The sequence below is a fragment of the Drosophila santomea genome, chromosome 3L (assembly GCF_016746245.2).
Source record: "Drosophila santomea strain STO CAGO 1482 chromosome 3L, Prin_Dsan_1.1, whole genome shotgun sequence".
NCBI lineage: Eukaryota > Metazoa > Arthropoda > Insecta > Diptera > Drosophilidae > Drosophila > Drosophila santomea.
The window spans coordinates 7,857,608-7,871,078 of record NC_053018.2 but is presented as its reverse complement, the minus strand read 5'-3'; the positions used below and the strand labels follow the sequence as shown (position 1 = coordinate 7,871,078).

General features: G+C 44.5%; 2 protein-coding genes and 1 pseudogene across 18 annotated transcripts in view; 2 read left to right on the top strand and 1 right to left on the bottom strand.

Moving 5' to 3' along the window:
• Positions 1 to 8,582, top strand: part of LOC120447995 (Down syndrome cell adhesion molecule-like protein Dscam2) — a 31,029-nt gene extending 22,447 nt beyond the window's left edge. For 4 of the 14 annotated variants that reach the window (XM_039629693.2, XM_039629692.2, XM_039629704.2 and 1 more), the window contains 11 exons: positions 2,391 to 2,510; positions 2,751 to 2,924; positions 3,071 to 3,221; positions 3,293 to 3,573; positions 3,639 to 4,139; positions 4,206 to 5,522; positions 5,672 to 5,962; positions 6,011 to 6,157; positions 6,396 to 6,559; positions 7,049 to 7,175; positions 7,815 to 8,582. In XM_039629693.2, the coding sequence (XP_039485627.1) occupies positions 2,391 to 2,510; positions 2,751 to 2,924; positions 3,071 to 3,221; positions 3,293 to 3,573; positions 3,639 to 4,139; positions 4,206 to 5,522; positions 5,672 to 5,962; positions 6,011 to 6,157; positions 6,396 to 6,559; positions 7,049 to 7,175; positions 7,815 to 8,572 (4,031 nt within the window). In that variant the 3' untranslated portion in view covers positions 8,573 to 8,582. Of the gene's footprint in view, positions 1 to 2,390; positions 2,511 to 2,750; positions 2,925 to 3,070; positions 3,222 to 3,292; positions 3,574 to 3,638; positions 4,140 to 4,205; positions 5,523 to 5,671; positions 5,963 to 6,010; positions 6,158 to 6,395; positions 6,560 to 7,048; positions 7,176 to 7,461 lie in introns of all 14 variants that reach the window. The other 10 variants (XM_039629695.2, XM_039629694.2, XM_039629697.2 and 7 more) reach the window with 6 other exon arrangements.
• A 391-nt stretch (positions 8,583 to 8,973) lies between these two features.
• Positions 8,974 to 9,868, top strand: LOC120447997 (annotated as a pseudogene).
• A 2,023-nt stretch (positions 9,869 to 11,891) lies between these two features.
• Positions 11,892 to 12,848, bottom strand: LOC120448586 (arginine/serine-rich coiled-coil protein 2). 4 transcript variants are annotated; one of them, XM_039630666.2, is made up of 3 exons: positions 12,474 to 12,809; positions 12,188 to 12,418; positions 11,892 to 12,003 (listed from the first exon to the last, which is right to left on the bottom strand). In XM_039630666.2, the coding sequence occupies exons 1-3, from the start codon at positions 12,668 to 12,670 to the stop codon at positions 11,931 to 11,933; spliced, it is 501 nt and encodes a 166-aa protein (XP_039486600.1). In that variant the 5' UTR covers positions 12,671 to 12,809; the 3' UTR covers positions 11,892 to 11,930. The 4 variants fall into 4 exon arrangements, with proteins under 4 accessions (XP_039486600.1, XP_039486598.1, XP_039486599.1 ...); XM_039630664.1 differs by having other exon boundaries at positions 11,896 to 12,003; positions 12,188 to 12,848; XM_039630667.1 differs by lacking the exon at positions 11,892 to 12,003 and having other exon boundaries at positions 12,239 to 12,418; positions 12,474 to 12,848.
• Positions 12,849 to 13,471: the final 623 nt, after the last annotated feature.

The following is a 13,471-nucleotide window of genomic DNA, read 5'->3' as shown; positions in this document are numbered from 1 at the left end:
CCAGTGCGATGCTGGATGCTCCGGTCTGCAGGATACATGCAGAATATCCTTTGTTAACCCCTTGGCTCCTCTCTCTTCATTTTTGACTTGCAGCTTTCGAAAACTCCACTTCATACTCCACTATGCTCAATGTGCTGTGCTTAATTAACGAACGAATAAACAAGGCAAACGCTGAAAATGAATGAGTTCGCACAAAAAAAAAAAAGAGAGCAACGAATCCTCCCAAAAAATCCTTCGAAGATGCTATGAAACTCGCGCTTACGCTTCAAATTTGATTTTGGCCTCTCTAATCGCTTACTATATTTCCACACCGAAAAAACTTGAGAGGGGATTCATTTAATTTTACAATATTAGTTGGAAAAATAACATAGGCTCCAAAATTATGTTAATTTATGGATCAATGTATCCTTACAGATAAACATTATTTAAATATAAATAATTTTGCATATTCCAAATGTGCTGATTTGCAGCACTAGAAACCAACTACTTGACTTGTCTCGAAATATATCATTGTAATCCCCGACTATTTTTTTTCGGTGTAGCCACCCCTTTCGCTTGTGTGAGTGCCTGATTGCGTGTGCGTGCGTGCGTGTGAGTGACAAAACGCTTAAACATAATCTTATTGCAGAGCAATGTGAACTAAACCGCAAAAATAAAGAAAATAAATGCCGGAGATCCGACCGGGAAACTAAATGGATAAGAAACTTAAAGCTTCGCAGTATTTGCTAATGTAGTTGAGAATGGTTGTTTTTTTTTTTTTTTTGTTTAGCTAGAGAAGCGGCTGCAACATGCTGCATTTTTCATTTCTGCATGCCTTTTTGTACAGATTAGAAATGCAATTTTAAGTTTGCTCGGTGCCATCTGCATGCGCGTAGTGCTGTGACAAATGAATTTTAATTTCAATTTATTTATGATTTGCTTGCTCTCCGTTTGGTTTCGTTTCATTTCGTTTCCTCCCACTCCTAGTGCTCAGTTCTTAAGCTCTCGTTTTAATTCGTTTTTTGAATTTCCCTCCTTTCACACACAGATTGCTCTGTTCAGCTTTTTCCACCCAATTTCGCCAGCCAGCTTGGGGGTGTGGGCAATTATATTTATATTCGAGCTGAGCTCGACGCACACAGTTATCCGAAATTTAATTTATTTATGTTTATATTTCTATTTGTTTTGCCAATGCTCCATATCCCAGGCTGACGCTGCTGTTGTTGTGTGCAAAGATTTTTTCCGTATTCGAATTAGACACGCTGCCACCCAAAAAAAAAAACCAACCCCAAACTATGCAAAAACACCCCAAAGAATAAAATAAAAAAAAAATTATGCCATAATAACCAGAAATCATTTTAATTAATACTGGAGCCCTGGGCCAGCTGATAATTTCATTTGGAGCTCTATAATTTGCTCCTTGTTCGGGCTTAATTTTTAATTAACATTTTTCATTTTGTTATTGCTGCACAAACAAAGGCTGGCAATTAAATGCAGCTGCCACGTAAACAGTTTATAATTTATTGAAAACGTCGCTATGGTGGGTGATTTTTTTGGTTTTGTTTTCTGTATTGAAATCCCATTTTATTGTTTCGCTTTTTTCGTGTTTTGTTAGCTGCGTGTCCAACTATAAAACTCACACCACGTTCACATTTATGTTGCGCATTCTATAATTTCTATGCAAATATATTTTCAATTTTCGCTTCTGGCATGCCTTTGTCATTTAATTTATGCGCCGAATATACCAGAACATATTAAGCCTTTTTTGCGATTTTTTCAAACAGCGAGGCACAGAGCGTGGGCGAATCAAAGAAAACACACAAAAGAGAAAGCGATCAATTTGAATAAACGAAAAGAAACGATATGAAAAGATACGAAACAAAAAGAAATCAAAATAAAGTCCTTGCACACCAACAAAAGAACGAAATGAATTCATTTTCCCCACGGACATTCCTAAATGATTTTCCTTAAACATGATGACATCAAAGAATCTACATTATTTTTGTTCCATTTTTGACTGAGTTGCATATGAAATAATTTTTTGTATTTGATTTTGAAGCAATCCAACCCACAAAAAAAAAAAAAAAATAAAACAGATATCCTTTTGTATATTAGTTGAAAAGTTCCTACAATATTGCTACCACTATTCAACCAGTTTTTACATTTGTGCTAGGCACAATGAAAATCTTAAGATCGTAAACAGCAAAATTCTTTTATGCCGTTTTTTACTTTGCCAGAAATCTTCACTTTTCCTCTCTGTCTCTGTCTCTCTCTCTATATCTCTTTCTAAAGAACCATTACTCTTACTGTATGTCTTAGCAGTTTTGATTTCAATCATTCGTTCTAAACTCTCTCAGCCATTTTCCGAGTTAGCTAACTATTTCTCCCCATATCACGCATACGCCCCGTAGTGCCACCTCGCTGGATCGTCGAGCCCGTGGACGCGAATGTGGAGCGCAATCGCCACATTATGTTGCACTGCCAGGCGCAGGGTGTGCCCACACCCAGCATCGTGTGGAAGAAGGCTACAGGTTAGACACTGAAGCATATATAAATTATAAGATTATATAACTTACGAAGTCCGGAATTAAAATGGATTATTAGTCTTAAGTCTGCGGGAAACAATCATCACATAATACTGTGTGTTTTATAATGCTTAACTATGTCTTGCATATAAATTAATGCATATAATTTGTTAGCAGAGAATATATTTTTATAAAAACATGTAGTATTTACCAACATCCTCTGCGGCTTTCAATGTCTTCCCACAGGCAGCAAGTCGGGAGAGTACGAGGAAGTCCGCGAGCGTCCCTTCACCAAGCTCCTGGGCAATGGCTCCCTGCTGCTGCAGCACGTGAAGGAGGATCGCGAGGGCTTCTATCTGTGCCAGGCCAACAATGGCATCGGCACCGGCATCGGAAAGGTCATCCAGCTGAAAGTGAACTGTGAGTATTAAGTAGCAACGATGATGGTTGGTGGCTGCCCCCCCCCCCCCCCCCCCCCCCCCGGCAATTTGGTTAATTGCAATGCTGTGGCCCCCGGAGGAATGCAACATCGTAATTAAAATGGGCAAAATTCCCGCCGTTTTCAGCCTCGCCGTACTTCTCGTCCACATCGCGCTCCGTGATGGTGAAGAAGGGCGACACGGCACTGCTCCAATGTGCCGTCAGTGGGGACAAGCCGATTAACATTGTTTGGATGCGCTCGGGCAAGAACACGCTGAATCCGTCAACCAATTACAAGTGAGTGCACTCAGCCGATGCTGCGGAAAGCGAACGAAAGTAATACCGCTGCACTTTGCATTCGCTTTCAGGATCTCGGTGAAGCAGGAGGCCACACCAGATGGCGTGTCCGCCGAGCTGCAAATCCGCACCGTGGACGCCACCGACAGTGGTCCGTACTTCTGTCGGGCCAGCAATCTGTATGGCAACGATCAGCAGCTGGTGCAGCTGCAGGTCCAGGAACCACCACTGCCACCCAGTGTCCTGGAGGCGGCCATGATCAGCAGTCGTTCGGTGAACATCAAGTGGCAGCCCAAAACTCTGGGCACCGGCGATGTGACCAAGTACATTGTGGAGTTCCGCGAGGCAGATCGTACGTATATGCATGGAATGGAGTTAACGAATTTGAAGAGATGTTAAAGTTTCCAACGTAATTAGATTCTCTCCCACCAGCTTTGTTCGTGGACCAGTGGCAGCAGATCGAGGTCAAGGATCCGCCACACTTCAATGCCATGATCGAGAACCTGAAGCCGGCGACACGTTACGCTTTCCGTGTGATTGCCGAGGGCTCGGCCGGACGCAGTGCACCCAGTCAGGAGCTGATAGTGCGCACGGAACCACAGCGCCCGGCAGGACCTCCGCTTAGCCTCTCCGCCAGACCTTTGTCCTCCACCGAGCTGCTCATCAGTTGGGTGGCTCCATTGCCGGAGCTGCGACATGGTGACATTCAGGGCTACAATGTGGGCTACAAGCTCTCCAGTTCGGGCAATACGGCATACAACTTCACTTCCGTTTCCGGCGATGGCGATGGCGGCAATGGAGAGCTACTACTCAGCGGACTGGCAAAGTTCGCCCGATACACCGTGGTGGTGCAGGCCTTCAATCAGGTTGGGCCAGGACCTCTTTCGGAACCCACCGCTGCTCAAACTATGGAAGATGGTAAGTTTATAATGCTATAATATACATCAATATCTTAATGATTTTATTCAATTTGTTTTTAATCAGTTCCTAGTCGGCCGCCAGAGGACGTGCGCTGTGCCGCCTTGTCCTCCCAATCGCTGCAGGTGTCCTGGCAACCACCGCCAATTTACCACACCAATGGACTGCTGCAGGGCTACAAGCTGATATTTGAGCCCATCATCGACGACATTCAGCCCAGCAAGGACGAAGTGGAGTCCAGGAAAACGACAGCACTCACCATGGTGCTGACAGGACTGCGAAAGTACACCAACTACAGCATTCAGGTGCTGGCACACACGCGTATGGGCGATGGCGTGGTATCGAAGCCATTGTTTTGCCACAGCGAAGAGGATGTTCCCGAGGCACCGGCTGACATCAAAGTGGTGTCCAGTTCATCGCAATCCCTGTACATCTCTTGGCTGCCACCAAATGAGCCGAACGGCGTGATCACCAAGTACAGTCTATACACACGCGTGGTGAACGGTCGCGAGGAGCTGAACAATGAGAAGCGTAGTCTGCCCTCACAGCAGGCCTACTACGAAGCCAAGGGACTGCATCCGCACATGGAGTACCAGTTCTGGGTGACGGCCAGCACGCGAGTGGGCGAGGGCAAGAGTTCGCGAGTGTCCTCGCAAATAACCACGAATCGCATACCGGCTAGGATCATATCCTTTGGTGGCCCAGTGGTGCGTCCTTGGAGATCCACCGTTACATTGCCCTGCACGGCGGTCGGAAAACCCAAGCGGGAGTGGTTCAAATCGGATGTGGCACTGCGGCAAGGTGGACTGCATAACTCCCAGCTGCTGGACAGTGGCGATCTGATCATCTCCAGCCTGCAACTGGCGGATGGTGGCAACTACAGCTGTCAGGTGGACAACGGCATTGGAACGGATCGACTAACGCACACCCTTATGGTCCAAGTGCCACCTACAGCTCCCGTTCTCTATGTCACGAGTGCCACCTCGAGCAGCATCCTGATGCACTGGAAGTGCGGCTTCACGGGCAATGCACCCATCACCGGCTACACCTTGTTCTATCGGCGTGCCAATGGCAACACGGACGAGATGCAATTGTCGCGTCATGCCTCCAGTCATGAGCTCAAGGGCCTGATGTGTGGCAGCACGTACCAGATCCACCTGAGTGCCCAGAACAAGGTGGGCACCTCGCCCACCAGCACCATTCTGCACGTGCGCACTCAGGGTCAGTCGCCTGGTCATCCGGCCTCCACCGCCCTTCTGGCCCCCAACTCGACCTCGCTGCTGGTCCGCTTGCACTCCTGGCCGGACAACGGGTGTCCTTTGCTCTACTTCGTCCTGCAGTACCGGGCGGTTACCGAGGATCCGGATGCGGAATGGGTGCTAGGTGAGCTCATCAACCTTTATTACGAAACTTGCTGAACATTTATAAGAAGTAGTGATCAGGCCCTTAATTACCTGGTTTACATCTTCTTAGACTGTTTCTATTATGACCAACAACTGTATCATACAATTAAAGGGTTTTTTTCTTCGCAGTTTCCAATGCCTTGAAGCCACAGCGTCGCATAGTGGTCAACAATCTGCAACCATCGACGCTCTATCAACTTCGCATGGAGGCGCACAATGTGGCTGGCATCTCGCAGGCGGAATTCAACTTTGTGACCCTGACCAAGGATGGTGATCCACCGCCGCCAGAAATCATGCACCGTGGCCATGGTGGTCAAACCAATGTGATATTCGCCAATATAAACCTGCTCATTCCAACCATTGCGGCGGTATCGGGCATGTTCTGCACCATCATCATGATCATCGTTTGCTACAGACACAGTAAGTATATAATCTCCATGACAACCAGAGCTCCACTAATTGACCCAGTGCTTAAAAATGCACCACCGCTCGCAGAGCAAAGTCAAATTCAAAAGGAATCACTCGAGAATCGAGCAAATTCAGAGGCTGCACAGCGGGAGCGGTATTATGCCACCATTCACAAGGTGTCTATGCAGAACAACGATAAGATTCCAGGTGAGTGATTGGTTCTCAGAAATCTCAACTAAAAGAATCCTTTCAAAAATCCATCTGAGTACAAAAGAGGAAAATAATCGTTTTCAATGGAAGTTGAATTATATCTCAATTAGTAATTCCAAGTATAAACTCTTGATTCAACTGATTTAACTAAAAAAGCACTTGAGATTTCTGTGACCCCTGTTGAGCCCTGCCACTCGATCAGATCCCCTAACCGCCCGAGGACGTCTTTCCACAGAAACCTCCGAGGACATCTCGCCGTACGCCACCTTCCAGCTGTCGGAGGCTGGGGGCAACATGTCGCAGCCGCACCACGGCGGACCGGCCAACACGCTGCTCCACTCGTTCATGTACCACGAGCGGGCCCTGGCCGAGGGCTGCTCGTCGCCACCACCAGCCGCGGTACTGAACCACCCACCAACAACAACCACCACCCATCACCACCACCACCACCAACGTCCACTAAAGACAATTCATAATTATTATCAGACCTCACCGTTCCATAATATCGTGCGTTTGTTTATTCATTTCTTTGATTTAGCTCTCTCTCTCCTCTCTCTGTATCTCTCCTTCTACTACTAAGTACTTCGATTGATCGAATGTGGCCATGCCACAATTAGTGTTTTTCTAAGTGTACTACGTGCTTTTTATGTTATATTCCATGCTCGTGTATTTGTTTGCTCTTCAGTTCACATTAATTGCAATGCCGTAAATCATGCCAAGGGGCTGAAATGCCCTGGATCCATGTCACCTGCCAATCTTGAGTTACCCATTCTTTTGTTCGAGAAGCGTTCTTTTGTCCCAGGCGCTTTGTAGTCGCTAGCTGCGAAATACCCCGCACAGAGATGTCAATCCAGACTAATTTCCCGCTGTTCCATATTCCATGTGCAGTCCAAGAACCGGAGGCGCCACTCCAGGAAGACGGAGCCGGAGAGCGAGGAGTCGGAATCGGACCAGGACCAGCTCACCTCCAGTCGCACCGAGTCCTCCAACCAGCACGAGGGCAAGATCAAGCACAGTAAGTCAAGGATGGGGAAGTTTTCTGAAACGGATCATTAGAAAGTCCCAAGTTTTTTGGTTTATCTGCAGTGAATGTCCGCTCAAAACTGAAATTATTATTTTTTATAGTTTATATTCTCTATTGATTTGATGAAGAGCTCTTTCATTTGATTTCAAGTCTGTTAAAAAAAACCTTATATCGAGATGGCTTTCACTGCAGAAGTCCTCTGTTGTAAGCTCCTAGGCTTTTATCCTGAAGTATTCTGCCAGCTGAACTCTCTTTTTGTGTTGCTTTGTTTTTGCAGACTCTAGACTAATACAACACTTTCCAAACCACAATATCTCGATAACATATCTGTAGTAGGCCAAACTGCACCAAACAAAACTCCACACGAATTACTCAGATCAGGCCAAGCAATAAGACTAAGACACCCAATTTTGTAATTGCTAGTGCTAAGTTAGTGTTAAGTTTTGTTAACATTTTGTTATATATGTATGTTATCTATGTATTGTATCCCTGCCAAAAAAGAAACTCTCTATCAGCCCGCTATTTGTTTTTCTGTTCTTTTCTTCCCCACTAACATCTCCTGCGATTGATCTGCGCTGCGATTGATCCACCACCACCATCGTGTTGATCCGTTGATCCATTCCGCCGTAGGCATCATCTACCATGGAGCACAATCAAGCACCTCCTCCGATCTGTCACCAATGTCCGAACAGAAATCATTGCCCCGCCGCGGTCGCTCCAGGTATCATCATCAGCAATATCAGTTTTCCACCAATACCACACCGCGCCACCACAACAGCAACAAAATGAACAACAACACCACCAGCAACACGAACACCACAGCCACCAATACGACAGCCACACCATCGACATCGAGCAATTCGAACAAAATTCTATCGCCGCGCGGCGGAAATCTAAAATCCATATCGAGCACCTTCAAATCGCAAGACTCCATACAGTGCCACATACCCACATTGGTCAAGTCGCCATCGATCAGTACACAGCAGCAGAAACAGTTCCACAAGCAGCAGTTGCAGAATAGTAGTAACAATTCCCAGCATAGTAGCTCCAATCCGAACAGTAGTAGTTTGAAGCAACAGCAGCCCCTCCTGATCACGCCCAAGCTCCATCAGCTGGAGGCCAATGGCCAGGAGCTGTTGGGGCTGGACGGCATTGGTAATAGCCCGTTGGTAGCCTGCATGCCGCCCTCCTCACAGTTCCGCCCCATACCACACAAGTCCATAATGCCCGCGCATGAGCCACCGCACCACCACAACCACAACCAGCAATCGCATCCTCACCAGCAGCAGCAGCAGCAGCTTCAGCAGCAGCATCCGGGCACACTGCTCAATCCCTCGACGGCCATGCTCTCCTCCAAGTTCTTCACAGCGCCCACGCTGCCCAAATAGGATACGGCCAATGGGGGGAGTGAATACGTTGGTGGTGCCATGGAGGCCATGGACGGTTTCGGCTATGACAGCGGCGAGATCTCCTGCACCTACATGGACCCAATCGATCAGACATGAGACCTGGCCTACGGTGAGGTGTGTGGTCCCCCCGAGGGGGCCCGTTAAGGACCCATTTCACGACCTGGTTGCCCAGCTAAGTGCCTGGATAACATGTTATGTTAACATTTTCTGTTAACATCTGCCTAAAAGTATGCTCTAAAAAAGATACTTCAGGTTTAGAATCCTTTGAGAATTTTCTGTTAAAATTTAAAGCCATTAAGGTGCAAGCTGATAAATCAGGTAGTGAAATCTGTGCCCACCCACGCACACCCAACCACACAACCACCAGACTAGAACAACACCACTAGGTCTTTAAACGAATGAATGCTTGAATGCTGTGGTTGCAATCAAAAAAACCAACTCTGGACCCTTTCTTGTACTTGCACCCCCTTAACACCCCCCAACGATTGCCACCCACCAACCTCCCACACCCCCAAATGAAAACACGCATCCAGGGCCGGCATCCTGCGCACGCTGCATCCGCTCCAGCTGCAGGCCGAGTGCAACGCCGGCGCCTTCCATCGCACGGAGGACGGCGGCCTGGGCGAACGGATCGAGCTGGCCGAGGTTGAGGTCGATGTGGATACGATTAAGAAGCTCAAGCTGGGTCAGAGGTCATCGCTCTGGTCCCGACCCTCCTCCACCACCTCCCAGCTGCAGCAGGAGCACCAACAGCAGCAGCAACAGCAACAGCAGCAGAAGCACCACCAGCAGCAGCACCACCAACAGCAGCAGCAGCAGCAGGCACCACAGCAACCACACAAACGAGCGCATTCAAAGTCACCGCAGCCACAACAACAACAGCCACTGCAACAACAACGCCAACAACATTCACCCGCTCCTGGCCAAAAATTGCTTAGCGAGAAATCGGATTATTCGATATCCGTCTGAGACATTGGTAAGATCTGATCGCAAGATCAGCATATTGGATGAGATTGGGCCCCCCGATAGCCAGAAACTTAACAGCAGCAGCCGGGCCGTTTTTGTACATTTTTGTAATGCATTTGTTACCTAACCCCCACACCACTTTTCAAATGATAAACCCCCCTCTACTCCAAACTTTCGGAAGAGCCCCACAAAAACCCAGTAATACCCTCCTGTCCCCCCCCCCAAAAAAAAAAGAAACAACCAGAACAACACTCAGTAAACTTTCGGACAATCAGTATCAAAATTCTGCACCAACCATCCAACCCAAAACAAAAACCAAACATACCGAATCGAATCGAAACACTTCCCATTATGAACTCCTGCCCTATTTATAGAGGTCATCTACTATATCTAAGTATTGTCGATTGTGCATGCTATATACCCATGAATGCATATGGCATGTGTCCAGAAAGAACCCAGGTCAGTTGTCGAACTTCCAGAAATGTTGTATGTATATATACTAACGTAGTCTATTAAGTATCCGTAAACACGACTAAAGCGTATATCACTCGAAACTGTAACTCAAACTACTAACTGCAAAACTACCAACTATCGCCAACTATCGTATCGAATCGATTCGAATCGAACTGTTTTTCATCGTATGTAGAAAGGACGACCTTCTTCTAAGTGTGTGCAAGTCTCGCCAAGTTAGAAGCAATGAGTGTTTGGCCTATACAAAGCTACTCCTAAAGTAGTCGATAAAGTCTATAAGTTTCGGTTTTGTGTACCAGGTGCACCCAGGGCGATGAGGCGATGAAACGAGGAATTTAATCTTGAATTAATTTCAACTAAAGCGAAAACTCAGATATATGCTGTGTACAAATTTATATGAATGTATATTTATGTGTGTCCGTGTGTACGTGTCTACGTTATGAGGCAGTCGTGTGCTCATCTATGTATATAGGATATATACCAAGATATACAATCGAAGAATACTCATTTAGTTGTTAGCGAATCCACGTACATGTAGAGTATTGAGCAAATGCTGTAAATAATCAAAAGAAAAAACCCTCAAAGGACTGAAAATGTTGCATGACTCACACAGAAAACAAAAAAGTGAAAGTTAAAGTAAAAGTCAAAGTAAAAGTAAAAGTAAAGCCACAATGAAAATGTTAACTAAATGTATTCGATATAGCCGATGTACACACACACTCGAATACTCGTATGTCGCCAGCTGAATTTGAATTCGAGAAAGCAGCAGTATTCATAGATAATATGACATGATATCGCAGTAATCACACATTAGTGTTTCCATTACAATAAACTGTCATTCGTCGAGTTGTAGATAAATGTTTTTAAAAACGAATTAAATGAAAGTAAATTGAATGAGCCTGTAGGAGAATCAAATACAAGTCGTAATTAAATTTCGAATTATCATAAACACTCAATCAAGCAAGCAGCAGAATGGAATGGAAGGAAGCCAAGTTAGGAGCAGACAAACAAACTACAAATTAATATAACTCTTAGTTCGTATCGAATAATCCAAAAGTAATACGAGTACATAGCTGTATTTTAACTAGCCTACAAAAGCATAAGGAAAACCCATTAAACAGTCAAATAAAATCGAGGAAAACCAAAAGTGTTAGGAGGAAGAGTAGGAGTTGAAGGATCAGAGGGACGAATTGAACCCATTTCGGAAACCATGTGCCAAAATTTGTTTTTAGACAAAGCTCTCTTAAATTACGGATATACAATAAATAATGCAAGCCATGAAAAGCGAGTAAATAGCAGCCACGAAATATGAACATACCAATTAGAGCCACAGAACTCACAAAATAAAGTCGCAGATTAAGGTGTTCACTTGGGTAAAATTTATTCGGCCCGAGCCAGACAGCAGCATAATTCTTTTGTGTCTCATTTAACAATCAAGCAACCAAGAAAAAAAAGAAAGAAAAATGAAAATTTACGAGCCAACAGCACTCTTTGTTTGTATAGCGATTAACGCGATTTTAGTCGGTTTTTATATGCATTTATTTGTACGAAGCAATGAAATGGTTTATTACATTTAACATCGAATTTTACGAATTTATTAAGAACAAACAGCAAGTTGCGACTGCAAGGAGCAACCTCACAGCAAAGTCTACAAATCAAAAGAAGAAATTAACTTAATAGATCACAATCAAAACGAGAACAAAACCGAGTAATTATAGAAGAGAGGGAGAAACCATTTTTTATGTTTAACATATAATTAGCACAACAACTACAAAATAAAAACTATTAATGTAAAAACAAACGGCATTTAAAAAATATAAGAAATATTTAAAAATAACAAAATTTGGTTTATCTGTGGTTCAAATATTTCACAATTTCGGTAAGTAAAAATAACAAATGACTATCTCAGCATTTCATCAGCGAACGTAACTAATTTTCTTGAATACGTTGACCAGAAAGACAAACTGCTGGACCTAAAATATATAAAAACCCCCTTCAATTTAAATTCAATTAAAATACATTTTAATTTTTTCTTTAAGCATATTATATATTTTATTTATTTAAATTTCCTTTTTTTTTTGTTTTTTTTTTGTGCACACTTAACTTTTAAAATGGGTAATGAATAGTGGATAATACTGAATGCAGCCAGATACTCACACGGAAATCCGAACGGGCAGAGCCAGGGGCAATGCTCGGGATCGTCGGGAATCGGTGTAGGACCTGGAACGAGAACGCCCATGAGAACGGCCACGCGAGTGACCACGGGAACGACCGCGAGACCTGGAGCGATCCCGCTTGCGATCATCACGAATGTGTCTCCTGCTCCTGGGCATGTGCTCCTCCTGCTCCGCCAGGATCAGCTCGCAGTCACTGTGGCCGGAACTGGAACTGGAAGAGGAGCTAGTGTGATGACCATGTTTGCGTCCCCTGTGTCGTCGTTTACCTCCATCGGAGCTGTGGTGCTTGGAACTGCTCTCCTTGGTGGAGAGCTGAGATTCCTGTTGGATCTGCTTCATCACATCGTTCAGCATTTTCTGGGCCATGTTGGCCTTTCGAATGAGTCTCTCCAGCGACGGGGTGGCCATGTCCTCCACTTCCACGGGCGTGGCACGTGGCAACTGGCCGCGGCAGCCTTGACATGCCTCCGGCACTGCGCTTGCCGCAGTTTGCTCACGTGCCACGTTATCGGATTGCGACATTTTCGCACTAGTTTACACCTGACCCGATAAGGAATTCACTTAACACCACTGGATACAACTGCTGTAACTGCTGCGGAATCTGCGACTTATGTTGCGGCTGCTTCACTTGAACACTTGAATTTGACTGGCTTCTGCGGCATTCGGTTGTTGAGCTTTTATAGGCAAGTTTGGCGCCAAGCTTATCTCGACTTTCGGACTGTAAACATTTGCCTTTCTTTATCAGTCACATACGAATGCAAGCGCACGATAAAAGTGACGTCATCTAAGCTATTTTTAGCCTAATCGAATTCATGGGCTTGGAAAAATAATTCTATTGATCACGTGTTTTATAAATATTTCACCTTAATGCGAAATTGTTGATCTTAAATAAAATATGTTGTGAAATAAAATATAATTTTCATTCATAATTTCGCACGAGAGTGTTACTTTAAATAAAATTTTTTTGAAAAATCTCAAAAATATTTAAAAATGGAAAATTAAACAATTTATGGTCATTTTTTTTCTTTCCACTAGTTTTTTAAAATTTACATTTTATTACATTTATTGTATATAATAACACCCAGACAACTATTCCTAAATCTTTTACCTTAAATTTTAATTTATTTAATTTAATGGGAAATTATTATATTTTCAAACTTAAAAGATAACAGAAAGTATAAGACTACGTATAAGACTTTACCGATTGAGGTTAGTATTTTTATAATGGTATTTTCAAGATTGCATTTGAAATGTGCCCGCCGAC